At 51.5% G+C, this 18,696-nt stretch overlaps 8 protein-coding genes across 8 annotated transcripts; 7 read left to right on the top strand and 1 right to left on the bottom strand.

Annotated features, from left to right (window-relative positions):
• Positions 1-881: 881 nt before the first annotated feature.
• On the top strand, positions 882-1,983 carry CC77DRAFT_940179 (Tautomerase/MIF; the record flags this gene model as incomplete). The annotated part of the gene is made up of 2 exons (XM_018534717.1): positions 882-1,232; positions 1,291-1,983. 2 exons carry the CDS (start codon positions 882-884, stop codon positions 1,981-1,983), a joined length of 1,044 nt encoding a protein of 347 aa, XP_018383962.1.
• A 1,528-nt stretch (positions 1,984-3,511) lies between these two features.
• CC77DRAFT_1022097 (hypothetical protein) lies at positions 3,512-3,821 on the top strand. Its single transcript, XM_018525390.1, has one exon. The coding sequence runs from the start codon at positions 3,549-3,551 to the stop codon at positions 3,777-3,779; it is 231 nt and encodes a 76-aa protein (XP_018383961.1). The 5' UTR covers positions 3,512-3,548; the 3' UTR covers positions 3,780-3,821.
• Positions 3,822-4,204: 383 nt separating this feature from the next.
• CC77DRAFT_1022096 (hypothetical protein) lies at positions 4,205-4,764 on the top strand (the record flags this gene model as incomplete). Its single annotated transcript, XM_018525389.1, has 2 exons — positions 4,205-4,308; positions 4,371-4,764. Coding segments are annotated over exons 1-2 (197 nt in total), but the record flags the coding sequence as incomplete, so codon positions are not given.
• A 36-nt stretch (positions 4,765-4,800) lies between these two features.
• CC77DRAFT_199358 (hypothetical protein) lies at positions 4,801-6,480 on the top strand. Its single transcript, XM_018530585.1, has one exon. The coding sequence runs from the start codon at positions 5,053-5,055 to the stop codon at positions 6,163-6,165; it is 1,113 nt and encodes a 370-aa protein (XP_018383959.1). The 5' UTR covers positions 4,801-5,052; the 3' UTR covers positions 6,166-6,480.
• Positions 6,481-6,780: 300 nt separating this feature from the next.
• CC77DRAFT_911801 (hypothetical protein) lies at positions 6,781-8,046 on the top strand (the record flags this gene model as incomplete). The annotated part of the gene is made up of 1 exon (XM_018533647.1): positions 6,781-8,046. A coding segment is annotated over one exon (1,266 nt), but the record flags the coding sequence as incomplete, so codon positions are not given.
• A 775-nt stretch (positions 8,047-8,821) lies between these two features.
• On the bottom strand, positions 8,822-11,501 carry CC77DRAFT_1041915 (SDA1-domain-containing protein). The gene is made up of 3 exons (XM_018527251.1): positions 10,935-11,501; positions 10,110-10,884; positions 8,822-9,895 (listed from the first exon to the last, which is right to left on the bottom strand). The coding sequence occupies exons 1-3, from the start codon at positions 11,447-11,449 to the stop codon at positions 8,930-8,932; spliced, it is 2,256 nt and encodes a 751-aa protein (XP_018383957.1). The 5' UTR covers positions 11,450-11,501; the 3' UTR covers positions 8,822-8,929.
• Positions 11,502-11,815: 314 nt separating this feature from the next.
• On the top strand, positions 11,816-15,837 carry CC77DRAFT_939848 (hypothetical protein; the record flags this gene model as incomplete). The annotated part of the gene is made up of 3 exons (XM_018534700.1): positions 11,816-12,041; positions 12,175-14,278; positions 14,442-15,837. The coding sequence occupies 3 exons, from the start codon at positions 11,816-11,818 to the stop codon at positions 15,835-15,837; spliced, it is 3,726 nt and encodes a 1,241-aa protein (XP_018383956.1).
• Positions 15,838-16,076: 239 nt separating this feature from the next.
• CC77DRAFT_199019 (six-hairpin glycosidase) lies at positions 16,077-18,631 on the top strand. The gene has a single exon (XM_018530583.1). It carries the CDS (start codon positions 16,539-16,541, stop codon positions 18,564-18,566), a length of 2,028 nt encoding a protein of 675 aa, XP_018383955.1. The 5' UTR covers positions 16,077-16,538; the 3' UTR covers positions 18,567-18,631.
• Positions 18,632-18,696: the final 65 nt, after the last annotated feature.

The raw sequence follows: 18,696 nt of genomic DNA, 5'->3' as shown, positions 1-18,696 counted from the left end.
TCGCCCTTTCCCCTGTAGGAGGTGCTATTTTGAACTGGCAGTCGCGCGTTGGATTAGGGAAGCGCAGTGGTTGCAGCTGGCAGGTGCGGGTGGTGGCGCATATGAGTGAGCAAACACGGCTTACTGATAGCTGAAGCTGTGCTGGAGCCATGATGGAGTGGCCGACGCTTGACACGCATAGCCAGATAAGGATGCAGCGCACAGCCGTCTTCAGCATGGCCAAATGTCAGATACCCAGTCCGATCGTGTGCATGCGCCCAAAACTGCATGGCGGGCGGCTGGCCCGCGCGCAGGTGACGCTGGATCTGAAGCCCTGACCCCTGTCGCTCTACCCGAGATGCTTAGTGCTTGGTGCTGGAGGTGCACTGTGGCATGCGGCGAGCCTCTGGGACCAGACGCCTGGCTATGGAACTGGAAATTATATCATATAGTGGTTCGCTGTCGTCTGCCCAGGGCCCAGCTCCTGCATCTTCATCGGCCAACGACTTCCTTTTGCCATTGCGGGGTGTTTGCTTCAGTCGTCATCCATTCTTAACCCCAGGACTGCCACCGCCCATCACTTTACTATCTTGCCGCACCATTGTCCACTCAACACTGTCAATCAATACACGGACTTCCCCCCAAGTTCCGTGTCCTGATAACCAAACGCCACCGCGTCTCAATTCGGATCTCGTCTCACATTGCAAGATAGAGAAGCGCGCCAGGATCTGCGCTCTTGCATGTTGCACCAACGTCTTTATCCATATCTAGGCGAATAATTCGTTCGCGGCTCCCCAAACAGATAGCCCTGGTCGTCGCTCTTATATCCTCAAGTCCTCCATCTTTTGCTCTTGTCCGTCATGCCCCATTCGGTCAACAATTCTACATCGACCCAAACCAAGATGTCCCGCCCATCGTCCACGTCGACGTACTCTGGCACCAATGCATTTCCCAAGCAGGCAGGCACCGCCCTCCTATCACCGGAAAATGCCGGAGAGCAGCTCTCGCCCTCACCCTCGCAGTTCTCCTTTGCATCGTCGCCACAGTCAGTCCAGAACATCGAGCTTGACTCCCGCGACCGCGCTCGTACTCCTGCCGCCGACGGTGTCGGTCCCCTGCGACCCGTGACTTCCCGCTCCCGTGCTGCCTTCTATGAAGATCAATTTTCATACAAGGACGGTATCGCGTCGTCGGCTCGCGAGCGTGTGACCAAGGATGCGCCTATTGTAGCCGAGCTGCGGACAAATGTTATCGTAAGTTGTTAATTTCCGCCGAGCTCCACTCTTTGGGCAAATCACTAACCCAGCGTAGATCAAAGACGAATACACCCTAGTCACCGACCTCTCGCACCACCTCTCGACGCGCTACCAAAGGCCAGAAGCCTCCATCATGATAACGGTTAACCACTCGGCGTGTATGCTCTTGGGTGGATCCTTTGAGCCCACGTACATGCTCACTATCAACGCTCTGCCAGTGCAATTGCAGCCTACGACCAACAAGCGCAATGCAGCCCTGATCCAAACATTCATGGCCGAGTCCATCGGCGTGTCGTCAGACCGTGGCGTAGTCAAGTTCGTGCCTATTCCCGAAGAGAGCCTCGCCATGAATGGTATGACCGTTTTGGGCGATATTGAGCGCCTCGAACGACAGCAAGCCGAGGAGACTGGCAGCAACATCAAACGTGCCATGACCAAGAGCTCGCGCAGATCCGCCCACAAGGCAAAGAGTAGCAATATGCTCTCTCGTGGTCTGTCCAAAGCTGACCATAGCGCAAGACCCGTCACCTCTGAGGTTTCTCACGATGCGTCCCGCGACTCCGGAATAGCTGTTAACGAGAAGATTGACGATAGCAGAATTGCTAGCAAGAAGTCTGAGCCATTACTCTCCAAGTTCAGCAGGAAGCCCTCTACCTCGCATCCGGCGCCACCACCTATTCCTGCCGACAGGCCTGTCACCCCAGCAGTCAACAAGCGCAAGAGCTTCATGAACGTCTTCCGCAGATAAACGTCTAGTATCATTTCATACATCGCTAGCACAATCGTTTCTTGTTCGGCACACGAAAACCTTCATCCAGCATTTCTCATTTCGACGGCGTTTTAAAAGGGACACATTTCGCTCTAGACCGAGAGTCGGCAACACAGACTCACCTGCTGTACACCCTTATCACGGCATCTGTCAAATTCTGCATATGGCGCAACACACGAGCATACTCCAAGTCGCATAGTGCGACAAAACAGCATTGCCAGGCGTTTGGGGTGCAACACATCTCATTCCTGTTCATACGAATATACCCTTCTGCATTTCCTTTATCACAAAGCTGTAATGGGCAGAAAGATTACATAGAATCATTAATGGCACAGCAACCATCATTACCGCTTCATCACCTTGCAATTGTGTTCGTGAAACTCCACAGTTGCCGCTGATCAGCATCTCGCCGAGCTGCGCTTCACTCACCGCAAACATGTCCTCTACCGTGCCGTGTCTGGATGCATGTTTGACCAAAACATTGTGATCTTCAAACGATCCAGATCTTTGCCCAAACTGGGTTTGCTTCTCGGGTACGCGTCCCCCAGCCCGATGAAGCTACAACTATATTCTGTTCGGTCGACAGTCGCTAACAAGAAGGGCCGTCGCCGTCTACTTGCCGCGTGGCTAGGCCGAAAACTACCAGACCGCCTGTCAATGCTTGACAGCAAAGTACGGCCGGTGAGTTCGCTTATACAGTATCCTTCCAAGCCACTCTGCAAAGTAGAGGTGTGAACACTTGAGACTGATAGGCTGTTATTCCAGTAGTTCCGCATTGGCATTTTATTTGTTGACCACTATGCAGTAGGGCTGAGACAGCTATGCGTTGATGTCCGTAACCGGATTATCGGGGTGCGCGGTGAGGCTGAATCGAGTGGTGAGAGTGTCACCGGGATGGGATTTGCTTGACCCGGACGCATTGGCAGATAGCCACACCGGCGCGGCTAACGTGAGCAGCGAGTAGAGCATTTTGTTTTTTCAGCTCTCCACGTTTTACTAGATAGTGGATCTAGACGCGCCACAAAAGCTGATCGGAGACATGTAGCGTGCACGCTAAGTGAACGGGAGAGCTACCATTAGCGTTGAGAAATGTCACCACTTTCTTTCAGCTCTGGCTCGTCGAACGGGGTTTTTGCATGCAGACATGGTATGTGGCTTGGTCCAGCCCTACGGTGTCGGCAAAGGTTTTTTTCTTTGTGCTAACGGCGGCAGTCGAGCTTTACGATGCTATTACAGACCACAGTGGTGGCGTTCTGCCACGTGGTTGCGGCTACTTTGCCTCTGGTGAAGATGCACGTGTAGACAGAAGGGCCTGGCGGATCACTGTAATACAAATTTTCCATAGTAAGAACAGGTATCAAAAAGCGACGGCGTTGGGTAAGGACATTAAGCTTGCCATCAGTTCGAACCGAGGTGATCGGAACAAGGTTCGCGGCGATCAACGCTACCTAGGCAGAATGATCAGCGTCGTGGTAGTTTGTGGCTCGCCATATGCGACATTCCGCACTGCTCGCCCAACATCAGGGTGATCACACTAGATGTAAATGGCTTATCGCTTCACGCCTCTGTTTGCAACACTCTCCATGTCAATAAAACATGGTGCTGATTTACCCGTAATCCTTCCACCCAAGAGGTGCTGGTCGCACAACCAATCAGATCCTAGCGAACACATTCCTTGCACTTTGGAAGTTTGCGCTTTCTGGGCTTGGCACATATATGCATGTTGCAAATCATCCAAGCGAGGCTGCAGTTTGGTGAAGAGCGAGTTTGGGTGATGCGCGGTACGATGAAGTAGACGAGATAAGGCAGAATTGGAGAGGGATCGCCATAAGTTGCGTAGGCCAAGAATATCTGATAGTTTGGGACTGTTGGAGGTTTGGAATGTTGGTAGAGTTTATCGGGAGTTATTGAATCGCGGGAGCTACGGGTCAAGGGGAGGGCGATTTTAAGTTTGCGATGAATGACGTCATGGGCTACAACGAATCTTGGGTCGGTCGGAAGTCTCCATGAGCTTATTCAGTATCCCTGATTTCACATCGAATTGGAGACCACGATCTGCTTACGGATTGGGTATTTCAAGTCGACGAATCATGATTATTGTAACGTATTTGAATGAGCTCTGGCTTGGAGGTTTGTCTAGTGTTGAACTTCCATAGATAATGGGACTTGGTTGATTTGTGCCGAAGGTCTAAATTGTCGCGTCATAATCAATCTGTTCATTCATATGCTGGCATGTTTATCTGAACTCACCCTACGTATTCCTGTTTTAGTCTACCCACAACCACCTTCCCGAGAAGCCGCTCACTATGTAGTAAGTGTACTCAGGTATCGTCTCGAGCAACAGACTGCGTAGGGTAATTGCTTACCTTTGTACCTTGCGATCGTGTCAACTTCTCCATCTCTGTTACAATAACATCCTCGCCCACTTGGAGATTCTCTGGAAAGGCAGCCGGTTTGAACCTCGAAGCGAGGCCCTCGGATGAGTGATGAGGTTGAATAGGACTGAAATCTCAAAGATTCCAAAAGCAGCTGAATGCACGTATTCTTCTAGACGCCGCGGCTGCTACTCCATCTTCTTCCGTATTTTAAGCCTCAAATGTAGCTGGATTGAAAGTCGGATTACAGCGCCCCATGTACTTGGGTGTTTGACGAGACAAAGCCCATCAGCCGCAACATTGTATAGAGGAAAAGTTGACTTCCCCGTCATAAACCTATCGCGCTTGGTATACTGACGCGATACGTGAAGAGTAGAGATGATCGCTTACGCGTACTGGACATGCGGCCTGTGGTGAGCTGGAGGCGACAGGCCACCATCCCCACATCCCCGCTTCCACCTCGCTGCTTCCTCCCACGCCCAACCCTCCACGTGCAAAAACTCAACGAACCACGACTATGTGCAACACACCGTTCAAGCTCTAGCCGAGTTAAAGCGGCTTATGACAGAACGTGACATATGATGCGGGACGGGATGGTGGGCACCGCCTTAAGCCTGCACGATGGCTTGAGCCCTTGGGCTTGTGTTGTTACCACGATCAGGATACATGATTGATGACTTCCCAAGGCTTTTGGAACAGGTTCGGGTTACTGCAGAAAGATAGAGAGATATGCGTAAGAGCCGTGCAGAATTACTATGGGGGATGTGAAGTGGAAGAGTTTGAGGAGCAGGGCTACTGCAGTTGTACGATTCTCGTCCCGCCATCGAGAAGCGTGTCTACAATCAACGACACTCTTCCTGTGGTTCCTGCAGACACGCGCGGCGAGGAACGACCTGCTTTCATCATCCAGCTTCGACCGGCACTGCACGCCCTTGACCTCAACATCGTACGTGCTGCTAGCATGACTTATCCAACGCTAGTTCCAACTATCGAACTTCTCGAATTAGCATTACCTGGAGGCATATGTGCCTATGAGATGGAAAAACTTGAAGGCGTACAGTTGCGTCGTTTGCAGGGGCGTGAACGTTCACTCGATGCTGGCTCAAGGGAACAACTACAACGTCTCGTCGCGAGTCTTGCGGACCTTATCGCGCAAAGTTGGCACTCACCACATAGGACCCAGTTCATTTCGAGAGCGACACGAGTGGACTCGCCTATTGATGAGAGTCCATCGGTGCTCTCGAAGTGCCGCGGCAAGGTCGGCTCAACCATTGTTTCTAGGCTCAAGAAGTTAGCTGCTGAGCTGCCGGACACACATCTCCGCAAAAGAGCAAGCGAAGTATTGCGCGCAGTGCAGCGGATAAGTGATTATCCAGTGACAATCAATCACGGAGATCTCATCCCATCTAATATTTTGGTTGACAAGAATACCTGGAAGATCACAGGCCTAGTGGATTGGGCGGAGGCAGAATACTTACCTTTCGGAACCTGTCTGTACGGACTCGAACATCTCCTTGGATATATCACTCCACCTGCCTCCGGTATTGCACTTATATGGACATACTTTGACGGTGCGGCACAGCTTCGTGAGTTGTTTTGGACGCGGTTAATCGACGCCGTGCCGGAACTGGGGGCCCGAATGGAAGATGTAAGGGTGATGAGAGATTTAGGCGTGCTACTCTGGTATGGTATCGCTTGGGATGAGGGTGCTATCGATCGCATTGTTAATGAGGTGGATGATGTGGAGGAGGTGACCGAACTTCGTGCTTTTCTAACTGTATGTTGAGACGAGATCGTGCGAGGCATATATGAAGAGCGCATCGGTTATGTCTCTACCTTTGTCATCTGAGTTCTTTCGATTCGTCTTCCTAATGTTCTACTCTGACTCTATCAAGCAACATGCTCGTCAATGTTATGGATCGCGCGCGCGTCGCACTTTCTCCTCCGATGGTGGGCGCCCCTTCCTATACACAGCGTACCTTCTGTATACACTTAGGCAACGTTTCAAACCTTACGATTCATGTTTACTCTCTTCTGATCTGTATTTCATCACTCTTGTCACTCTGCTTCACCTCATCATACTGATCAAAGCAAAAGCGTTGCCAAAAGTTTCGGCATCATTTTCATCGCACCGTATAGGCGCAGTAAGCACAAAAGTGGAGCAACTTGGGGAGCAAGGAGTAGTGAGCAAACTCCTCATTTCTTTCTGTGGTGAAGAACTGGCAAGCCAGGACATAGAAAAGGCAATAAGGTCCTCACTCTGCGAGGCGCTACGAACGCAGAGCTGGCAATGGCTGACATGGAATAGCCCAAAACTGTTCGAAAGGCGGGCGATACTACTCATGCCCTCATTTCCAGTACTGAGAAGGTAAAGAAAGCTTCACTGCAGCGAGAGGTGCCTAGCACTCATCCCAAAATGGCGATCTCCGGCACCAGCAGTGAGTACGATCTCAGTCTCACATCTCCAAGCGCTGGCGAAGTTCCAAAGCGACTCGCAACAAGCACTCCCAGGAAGAAACAAGGCTCGGTCGATCCTGGTGAACGCACCGTCTCCTCTGCTCTCCGAAGGCTTGCACCGAAGCCTTTTGCAAACGTGAGCGGTAGCTGTCAAAACCCAATCATCGTTGAGGAGACTGCATCACCGCCACGGCAAGCAGTACGAGCTCAGAAGCGCAAACCCAGACACAAGAAGCTGACAGAATCCCATCAATCAATCGGCGATGGGTATAGAGACCTATATAGCTATCACCCTTCTAGAACAGCATTGACAGCCATACCTCCGAGCGGCAGCACGTTCACTGGACATCAGAGCCATGACATATACCGCATGATGAACGCAAAGATAACTGCGGCCCCAAATGTCAGCCCGAACGCCGCGTGGGGCCGCCATACTCTGAACGTACCTTTTGAAGTGCAATACCCGCTCTCCTCGCAGGTTTTTATGCAGCAGCAGAACGCGTCAGAATATTGGTCCCCGTACTCCCAGAACCATCAGGCTCAAATTCCTCCTAATACTCATGGGTACCCAACGGTTCCATCTCAGAACGAAGACCTGCTCCGTAGGAGGGCCATTCATTATATCCAAGAGTACTCGCGACATTCACCGCTGAAGAGATGGCTGTCTGACGCCGACCCTGACAAGACTAGCGGCGATGAAGCCGAAGGACACGAGGAGCATATTAGACCGCAACCAAACTCCTCAACTGCTCAGTCGCATTCCATGCCACGATCCACGATACGTAATATTCGCTATTCTATCAATCACAAGCCAACGACCCATCAAGATCCAGATCCCAACCTCTTGGTCAAACATCTCATTGAGCATACTTCACTCATCACGTCGTTGCTACAGCTGTATTCTCACCCCACCGATCCTAAGGGCTTAAAGAACGACATATCGATGATGTTTCAAATACAGAATCAGTGTGTGACTGACTGGATGAAGGCTGAATCACTTGACTCGCACAAGCGACGCAAGATTGACGGTGACAGCACCGTCAGCCTGGATGATTGCCTACGGCCGATCATGACTTCTGCGACCAGAGCCCAGAACGAGAAAGACGACATGTTACGCCAGGTTCTTTCTGCTAATGCTGATATGTGGCAAGATGGTACAGGGCATGGCGTTGCGGACGTATTTGCGGTTGTACCTGCGTCGCCGCCACTCGTGAACAGTCTCAATGGACGAACAGTCAGCTCTACGCTTGTACCTTCGATTTCGACGGCACACGATCTCCTTGTTCAGGAACAGAGCAGAACTACTGGCAGCTCCATCACAACTCCAATAAATCAGATCTCGAATTCCACCACAGGAGCAGCGCACTGGAAAGGTTTGTCTGTCACCTCCAACATGGAGGAGATACAGATAAAATCCGGAAACCCATCAGTTAGCCCAAAGGATTACTCTAAGAGTTCGACCGACTTGAGTCACCTCTCAAGTGCTTCCAAAGACCCGGAAGCTCTTACTAGAGTAACACCTCACCCAGCTGATAGTCCCATCAATCCCTCTCCCAATCGCATGAATAGCCGTTCACCTCCTCACAACAAACACGCAACCATACAACATACAGCTCCAAGTTCCGATGACGAAGTCCACATTGCCAATAACAGCTATGCCTCAGGCAGCTCTCACAATGAAAGTTCAAACGATTTGCGGGTCCAGGAACCCAGTCTTTCGATTTGAACCGCGTGTGGGTGCTGCCAGTGGGCGAGCAAGAGCAACTTCGTTGTCAAAGGAGTAAGTGAGAGGAATAGTATGGCTGCGAGTGCTGTGCGAGGAGCGGAAGAGGATTGATGAGTTGAGGAGTACTTGGAAGAGAATGTGTGTCTTCCGTTACACGTTATGAGTAGGCTGAAGCCAAAAGTGTTGTAGGTGTTGCAATGCGATCATGTAAAGCACCCTGTCATACGGTAGAACCATGCAGAAAAGCGAAATCTCTCATGTATCATGATTCCATATTCTATTTGGGTATCAAGTGACTATTCCCTTTTCATCTCGAGTAAACTAAATCAGCGTCATCCCTAGCACCAGGACCACATCTATTAATTCACTAGTTGCCCTTGTTTCCTCTCTTGCCTCCTCTCTTCTTCCTCTCCACATGACCCATCAACGACTTTTTAACATCTCCCAAACTCCTCTTGTTTTTAATCTTGGCTTTGCCCAGCGTCATCAAGAAGTTCTTCTTCCTTGCCTTCTCCTGATTCGTCGTGCTCTTGCCCTCAGCTGCCTTTTGCTCCTTCTTCTTCTTAGCATGCGAACTGTGGTTCGTCTCGCGGTCTGCGCGTGCAAGAGCGATCTTCTCTTCTTTGGTGTTCTTTTTGCCAATCTTTGCGGCAAGCTCGATGGTATCGGCCGTGATGGCTTCGTCGGCGTGGCGGGCGGCGAGGAGTTGGGCGCGTTTGGAGGAGGCGAGGGAGGAGGTTATTGTTGACGAGGCACGGAGGGCTTGGAGTTGTTTAAGGTCGGCTGGGGTAAGGATAGTAGTGGTGAGGAGTTTAGAGATGGATTTGCTCTCTGGTTCGGCGCTCTTGGAGGGTTCTTTGCTGTCTGGTCCTGGTGTTGGTGTCGTGGTATCGAGCTTAGCCTTCTTTGCTGGCCTGTCTTTCTTTTCCTTTTCGTCTTCAGAGTCGCTAATTTGGATATCCTCGCCATCGCTCTCTACATTGATCCAGCCACCTGAATCGTCGCTATCACCGTCACTTTCCACATCCCACTTCTTCCAGTCATCTTCGTCATCAAGCTCAACGTCGCCGTTGTCCGCGTCAGGGTCCAGGCCAGCAGCTTCCAGCTTTTTCCTGCGCTCCTCTTCTTTCCACTTCTCGAGTAGCTCAATGCCTTCGATCTCTCCAATAGCTTCTTCACCGTATCGGCGTTCTTTGATAGTGCCAGCGCGGATACCCATTGTCGCGTCCTTGCCACGATCGCGTTTCTTGAGGAGGTCTGCACCGACTTCACGGTAAAGTGAAAGAAGTCCTTTGGCGGCCATCATCGTGCCCTTGTCCTTGGATTTGCGGTACTACCTTGTGTCAGTATACATCATGATATCAGGGCGAGGTGTCTGAGAGGATGTAGCAGAAACAAGGGTATCAGAGTTGCGACAAGCGCTTGGGTTTGTATTCAGATAGCGGGGTCTTAAGCCGCCTCATTAACACGGACCAAATGTTCTCATCATGAAAAACACAGAGTGCGACGCGATGCGGTGGGAGGATAGAAAATGTGAGTTGACTTACCATAACCAAGTCCTGGAGCAAGGTGTCCGTCATAGCTAATGGTTGACGTGCGCAAACCTCGCGAATGGCATTCAGACCTGCTGCCGCAACCTCAGAGGCTGATGCTTCTGACACAAACTCGTTCGCAATCTTCTGCACCAGCGGTTCGAGCACATCTGGCGGTACATACGAGTGTGTCGCTTGCGCTAAGCATGCCAAGTAACTTGTGACAGACGCTTGCCGAGGAGTGAGATGCTTCAAGAAGTATGAGTATAGCGGGAGGACTGTGAGCTGATGTAATCCAACAAGACGAGTAACAAGCTGCAACACCAGCAGTTTCGTTTCGAGGGCGAGTTTGTTCTTGGAGTTCTGGACGTGCTTCGAGAAGAGCGTTTCGGCGAAGCCTTGAGGATCGTGGAGGAGGTGGAGCGCACTGAAGTTGAGAGGATGAGGTGCATTCTTCTTCTTCTGCTTCTTCTTTATAGTGGCAGCTGCAGTCCTCAGTTCGCGGGCCTTCTTCTTGCTCTTCTTGTTGATGCCAGCTGAATGCTTCAATTTGGCCATGTCGACATCATTGTCGTCATCGCTGCTCTCCTCTGCAGCGGCCTCTCGTTCCTCGTCACCACCAAGGAAGAACTTGGTGCCGCCGAAAACGGTCTTTTCGTTGTCGCTTAGAGCGGCCAAGCGCATGACCTCGACTGCGCGCGCATCGGTCCATATTTGGCGCTTCCAAAGCTCTCTTGTGATCTTCACGGCCCATATGCCCTTGGGTGAGGAGGAGTCTGATTCTAGGAGGCTTTGACTAGTTAGTCAATGATCTTGGTACACTCGCAGGATATTGCATACTTGTAAAGCGCTGTCTGCATAGACTTGTTGAGCTTGTGGTTGACAGTCTTTGCGTTGGAAGACCGAAGGTCTGAGATGATCTTGGTGTAGAGTAGTTGTCGCAGACTCTTGCTGTTGGTCGTCACAAGAATGGGAAACAGGGTGTTGAGAAGTGTGATCGAGTCGATGACTTCTTTCCGCTTGAGCAGGCAGTATGCTCCGACGACCTTGTCTCTCAAGTCATACTCCAGCACCTCGTGGTGGGTGAGCAGCAGCTCTAGATCCCGGGGAAACTCTGATGCAATATCGGGGTAGAGGTCTGAGGTGTGCGACACGAATTCGATGAGGTCCTTGAGCGCGACCAGACCGCTATCTGAGGTGCTTGGGTCGGCCAGGAAGAGGTCGAGGAGGGTTCGGTACTGCTGCCATTGCTGCTCAAAGTCGTCTCTGTACGATTGAGGGTCTCGTTTCAGCTTGAAGCGGAGTGCTGCGTGGTCAGACTCCAGCTTCTCGAGGGCACCAACTTTGCGCTTCATGGTGTCGACTTGGGATCTGGGGGGTGAGGAAGTTGTCGTGGCTGTCGTCGAGTACGCGCCTGTGTAGACTTTGCGACATGAAATTTTAGTGGGGCCCATCCCACCAATTGGTCAGGGCGGACCGACACTAGGCCGAGAAGCTCTGGCCTCTTTGCGCGTAAATCTTTCATCCTCGACAACTTGCGCCAGCCACTTTTCAGACGCGCTGCCCTACAACGGCGCGCATCACATTCAACAAGCTCATACACCGCTCTTGATTGATCGTGGTCTGTTTCTCAACCTTACCCGCGTGTCTTCAGATATCGACGCGACTGTAATACCTGGGCCAGCGCCCGCCCATTGCCCACCATGACGAGCTTCTCTTCCATGTCCCTGTACGCCTTGACGGTGAAGCAGCCGACAGCGACACAGGACGCCATTTCCGGCGACTTTCTTGGAAACGGCAAGCAGCAGATTCTCACAGCGAGCGGCTCACGACTGGCTATCCTCGAGGTCTCGCGGCGACAGAAGGGCTTCCAAGAGCTGTACTCGCAGGATGTGTTTGGCATCATTCGTCGTATAGCCAAGTTCAGGATCGCAGGCGGCACCAAAGGTATGTTAGTCCATCTTCCCCGCTACAAGCAGTATAGTGATTTTCAAAGCACACGACACCCTCGAGCTCCCAGCTCCCTGAGCCCACGGTGGACTGGACTGCAAACACTAAGAACCTCTACTGACTCCGTCAGACCATATTGTCATAACCACCGACTCCGGACGGTTAGTCACATATGAGTACATGCCAGATGAGCATACCTTCAAGACCGTTCACTTCGAGACGTTCGGCAAGTCTGGAATACGACGCGTAGTGCCGGGCGAGTATCTAGCAGCCGACCCGAAAGGGCGCGCTATCATGATCGCCTCGACGGAGAAGAACAAGCTTGTCTACATTCTTACCCGAAGTGGCCAGACGGATATTGCCATCTCCTCACCGCTAGAGGCACACAAGCCACAGACGTTGGTGTACTGCCTTATTGGACTTGATGTTGGATATGACAATCCCATGTTCGCTACATTGGAGGTAGACTACTCCAACTCGGAGACTGACCCTACTGGTGAAGCCTACGAAGAGATCAAGAAGGAGTTGGTATACTACGAGCTGGACCTTGGTCTTAACCATATCGTCCGGAAGTGGTCGGAGCCAGTTGATCGTACCGCCAATACCCTCTTCCGGGTACCTGGAGGACCAAACGCTCCGAGCGGTGTTCTATGCTGTGGAGAGGATAGCATCACATACCGCCGCATCTTCAACAACAAGTCAAGTGTGCACCGACTGGCCATTCCACGCCGCGAAGGAGCCACTGAAGACCCAAATCGCAAGCGCATGATCGTTGCTGGTACTCTATACTCTCTCAAAGGCGGTGATTTCTTCTACCTCCTACAAACAGAGGACGGTGATGTCTTCAAGCTTACTGTAGAAGCCACCAGCGGTACCGTCGACAAGATCAAGATCAAATACTTTGATACCATCCCCGTCGCGACGAGCATTTGCATTCTGAGGGCAGGCTTCGTGTACGCTGCCTGCGAATCTGGAGACCGCATCTTGTATGAACTGGAGTCTTTGGGAGACGAGACGGAAGATCCTGTTTTCGAGAGCGATCAATTCCCTGTCGACCCTGAGACCTCTTTCGCACCTCCCTTCTTCAAGCCTCGGGCGCTTGTCAACCTCACTGCAGTTGAGACGATGCCCAGTCTCAATCCGATTATGGGCATGGAAGTTGCCAACCCTGCGCTGGAGGACGCGCCCCAAGTTTACACGATCAACGGTGCCGGTGGCCGGAGTTCATTCCGCACCACCAGGAACGCGCTGGAGGTTCTGGATCTTATTGAGTCGCCGTTGCCGCAGAACGCTTCCGACGTCTGGACTACGAAGCTGACCAGCGAAGACGAAACTGATACACTTATTGTCATGTGTCTTCACAGCAGAACGCTCGTTCTCAAAATTGGCGACGATGTCGAGGAAGCTGCGAATACCGGCTTTCTTCCAGACACCAACACGCTTGGTGTACAACAGTTCGGTGAAGACTGTATCATCCAGATCCATCCTAAGGGTATTCGTCACATCCAGGGCATCCAGTTCCCTAATGACGATGCAAGTGCGACGCACGCTAGTCTGACTGACTGGCAACCCCCAGCGCATCGCACTATCGTAGCTTGTGCCACGAACAACCGACAAGTTGCTATAGCGCTAAGTTCCGGCCAAATCCTGTACTTTGAATGCGACGCAGATGGATCGCTTGCCATGGCTGAGGAGGAGATTGCTTTAGACAGCACTATCAACTGTCTTGCAATGCCTGATGTACCTGAGGGTAGTGTGCGAGCTTTCTTCTTGGCTGTCGGGTGCAGCGACCAGACTGTCAGGATTTTCAACTTGAGTCCTGACATGGAAGGAAACATCCTGCGAAGTATCTCTGTCCAGGCCCTCACCTCACCGCCTAGTGACTTGACCATCAACCTCATGACGGACAAGTCTCCTCGTGGATACAGCCAGTTCTTGCACATCGGTCTACGAAGTGGTGTATACATCAGATCGGTACTAGATGAGATGACTGGCGACATTGGCGACACTCGGAGACGCTTCCTTGGGCCAGAGCCTATCAAGTTTGCGAAGGTGACTGTTGCCGGCGAACCTGCTATTATTGCAATGACCTCAAGGCCATGGCTAGGTTACACTCATCCTCGTACCGGAGTGTTGCAGCTGACACCGCTGAACTACATTCCATTCAAGTCCGCGTGGAACTTTGATGGTTCCCAATTCAAGGGAATCATCTGCGTCAGCGGCAACGAGCTACGGTAAGCACCTTCCATCTATTTCCCCCAACTGCAATGATGAAACTCTGTACTCCCTAAACACGATGAGGGCAATAACAAATTTCCAATTGTTCCTACTGAAAGCAGTTATCAATTCGTTCTTGTTACATACACAACATGCACGATTAGTTGCTGACCACAACAGAATCTTCACCTTCAATGACCTAACGGACAATACGACTTACGAGAACATACCACTCAAGTACACCCCAAGGAAGATGGTCGGATGGCACGACCAGGGTGTGTTCTACGTAATCGAGAGCGACAACAACACTATAAGTGCCGACAGACGCCAACAGCTTATCGCACACGCCGGTGTCAAGAAGGAGGATGATGGCACCAACGGCTCGATGGAAGTCGAGAACGCCAACGGTGGTGCAACGAATGGCACCGACGATAGCGACGAGCTTCCAGCAGTTGACTTTGGTTACCCAAGAGCTCAGGGCAGCTGGGCTTCTTGTATCCAAGTTGTCGATCCTGTGAGCGAAAAGACTGTCACCCACACCGTAGAGCTCAATGGCAACCAGTCACTTGTCAGCGCCGCCTTGGTGTTCTTCGAGAGCCGTGGTGAGGAAGCATTCTTGGTTGTTGGCACTGCCAAAGACTTGAGCTTCACTCCTTTCAAATACACATCTGCTTCTATCCAGGTGTACAAGATCAACCCCACCGGTCGTGAGCTGGAGTTCTTCCACGAGACTGAGGTCAGCGACCCGCCTCTAGCGCTACTTGCATTCAAAGGAAAGCTCATTGCTGGTGTCGGTCGCCATCTGTGTCTCTACGACTGCGGTATGAAGTCTGTCCTACGCAAGGCTCAGGCACCGAACTGTGTACCAACGCGCATCACCGACCTCAAGACGCAAGGCAGCCGACTGGTTGTTTCCGATCAGGCGCAGTCAGTAACGTATGTCGTACACAAAGATCAGGTCCACCCCAATCGCCTGATTCCCTTCGTCGATGACACTATTGCCCGCCACACCTCCGCATCAGAGATGCTGGACTACGACACCACAGTTGGTGGTGACAAGTTCGGCAACATCTGGCTTGTGCGCTGCCCACAGAAGGTCTCCGAGTCTTCTGACGAGTCGCCTGATGGTTCCGATCTCCTAGTAGATAAGGGCTACTTGGGTGGTACGCCGAACCGCCTCGACCTTATCGCACACTACTTTACGAACGACATTCCCGTCTCCATTCAGAAGACTGTCCTACTATCAGGTGGTGAACGCATCATCTTCTGGGCTGGTCTCCAGGGTACTCTTGGTGCACTTATCCCCTTCAACTCCCGCCGACAGCACAAGATGTTCCAACAACTGGAGCTACAACTTCGGTCAGACGACAAGCCACTGTCGGGTCGCGATCATCTCGCCTTCCGCAGCTACTTCGCGCCGGTCAAGAGCGTGATCGATGGTGATCTCATTGAGCGCTTCTTGGTACTGTCGCGCGACAAACGAGAGAGCATCGCTGGCCAGATGACAGGTGCAGAATGGACACCCAGTATGATTGATGAGGCGATTTGGAACATGAGAGGTCTTTATGCTTTTTAGATGAAGCGTAACCTGTACACACTACGGCGTTTGGATAGTTCGGGCCTTGAAGAGCAGTTGGCGCTTTTGTCCTGCCCTTGTAGCGTCTTTGATGAATAAGTAGCAGTAACTTGTATTTGTAAACAGGAATGTGGGTCATAATAGACTCAAATGATACCCAAGAATCGTCTTCAACTATCTTCAAGCATGGTTGTCTGCACGTGGTTAGCCTTGCTACCAAGACCTGGTTTGCGGTGTTCTATACCTTGCTTTTGTCACTAATAGCACCCGCACTTATATGAACAGCAATAACAACCGCGGCACCGGCTGAACTCTACGTCATCACGTCGACATACGAAAGTTAAACCTCGCCAACACAAGACGGAGAAATTATCTCCATGCAGATCTACAAGTTTGCGGGGAAGAAGTGGGGCAAGTCATATCGATCCTGGCTCGGAGAGCCGCCGTCGGGTAGATTTGCGAGTGCGAATACGAATTGACTTGCTCTTCTCAGAAATACCCCGAAGAGAACAGCTACGGAACGGCTGATAATATGCACGACCCATGTTACAACGAGAAGCTTGGAGACAGGGACAGTAGCATTCGGTTGAGGACCGGGAAGCTAACGGAGCTAGGGTAGGAGACTATGTAAAAGGACGACACCGCACATGTTCAAGTACTACTAGGCTTGGAGATATCTGCTACTGGTTTTTTCGCCCGATATGAAGCTGTATAGCTCGCTCGCTCTTGTTCCTTTGATTTATCAAGGCTATGCGCTCGATGTCGAAGCTATAGTGAACAAATACTACGGCAATGATGCAGCATGGTACCGCGACCGGATCCCTCTTTTCGACTCTAGCGATCCAGATATCACCGATGTCTACTACTACCGGTGGTCCATTTTCCGCGCACATCAACGCGACCTAGGCTCCAACGGTTACATTTCCACCGAGTTCCTTGACGATGTCGGGTGGCAGACTATGCCTTGGGCTAGTCTGAACGATGCAACTGGCTTCCATCTCCTAGAGGGACGGTGGTGTCGCGACCGACGGTTCAAAGAAGATTACGCGACATTCATGTATAGCAGCAACAGCAACAGTCGACAATTTTCTGAAAGCATGGCCGCAGCCGTTTGGCAAGGGTATCTTGTTGATGGTGTGGTAGAGGACGTGGTTAAGAGGCTCGACGATATGACGAGAGTGTATAATGCCTGGGATGATTCCTACGACAAGGACAAAGGGTTGTATTACGTTGAGCCCATCCGGGATGCGACGGAGTATACAATCTCCAGTATAGATTCTTCGGGTGGCTATGATGGCTTCTTCGGCGGCGACTCGTTCCGCCCTAGCATAAACAGCTACCAGTACGCCAACGCCCTCGCAATCGCCAACATGGCGTCCTTGAAAGGTGGTTTGGAAAGCACCGTCGACATCTACAATTCCCGCGCCACTGCCCTCAAAACGCGCGTACAGGACGCCCTCTGGAACTCAACCTTTGACCATTTCATCGACCGCTATCAAGTCAACAACACGAACGTCACATACTGGGATCCCATTCGCGGCCGCGAACTGGTCGGTATGGTCCCTTGGACCCACGACCTCCCCGACGATACCGCAACCTACGCACAAGCTTGGTCGCACATTCTTAACAGTAGCGAGCTAGCCGGAGAACACGGTTTGCGTACCGTGGAGCCTTCTTACGAGTACTACATGCGACAGTACCGTTACGAAGGCCCGAACCCGGAGTGTCAGTGGAATGGCCCTGTATGGCCTTTCCAGATGACTCAAGTTCTATCCGGACTCGCCAATTTCCTGGATCATTATGCTGAGGGAAGAAAGACGGATGTTATTAACACTGATGACTATACAAACTTGCTGAGGCAATATGCTCAGTTGCATCGGAACCCCGATACTGGCATTCTGGATCTAGAAGAAGACTACTACCCTGACACGGGATTACCGATCGTAGGACTCAAGCGGAGTCATCATTACTTCCACTCTGGCTTCAACGACCTCGTCCTATCGGGTCTTGTTGGAATCCGTCCCTCAGCCAACGATACGCTGGAAGTCTCTCCCCTGGCCTCTTCAGCGCAGATGAAATATTTCCGCGCAGAACGTATCATATACCACGGTCATGAAATTGCCGTTCAGTGGGATGCCGACGGCTCGCACTACGACGCCACAGGTCTGCAGGTTGAGGTCGATGGCAAGGTAGTCGCTTCATCCCCCACGCTTTCTCGTCTTTCAGTCGACCTGGAACGAAAAGCTCCACCAGCTATTACCCGCCGAATCGCACAGTCAATCCAACTCAACGCTACAACGGCGTATCCGCGCGGTACAACATCCGTCGGCAACACTACTCAAGCATCTACATATCCTGCTATTGACGGTCGGATATGGTTTTACCCCGAGCAAGATGCTAAGAATGGGTGGGATACACCAGTCGGCAATGGAAGTACAGTCTGGTTCCAAATTGATTTTGGCAAAACCGTCAGCATAAGTGCGGCTGAGCTTGCATTCTTCGCGAACGAGGAGCAAGGCTTTGCGGAGCCGACGGATTATAAGATCCAGGTGCCTGGTAATGGGGACAGTGGTGAATGGAGTGATGTCGAGGGCGCGACTTATGGCGATGTTGTCGCGAACGGCATTACGAGTGTAGAGTGGAAGGAAGTTCAGGGGGAGCAGGTGAGAGTTATCTTTACGCCGAAGGTGGGCAGTAAGGTTAGAATTGCGGAATTCAAGGTGTACTGAATAGGGTTATTTTGATGGAGGCAACTGCTAGGTTTATATGGCTGCTGAATGATATCACTTGATTCTAAATGGTGACACCGAGCAACATGAGATACATTAGAAATGCGTGTATGTGGATTTAGAGATCCGT

Source organism: Alternaria alternata (assembly GCF_001642055.1).
Source record: "Alternaria alternata strain SRC1lrK2f unplaced genomic scaffold CC77scaffold_15, whole genome shotgun sequence".
Lineage (NCBI taxonomy): Eukaryota > Fungi > Ascomycota > Dothideomycetes > Pleosporales > Pleosporaceae > Alternaria > Alternaria alternata.
This window is presented reverse-complemented; position numbering and strand designations above follow the sequence as displayed.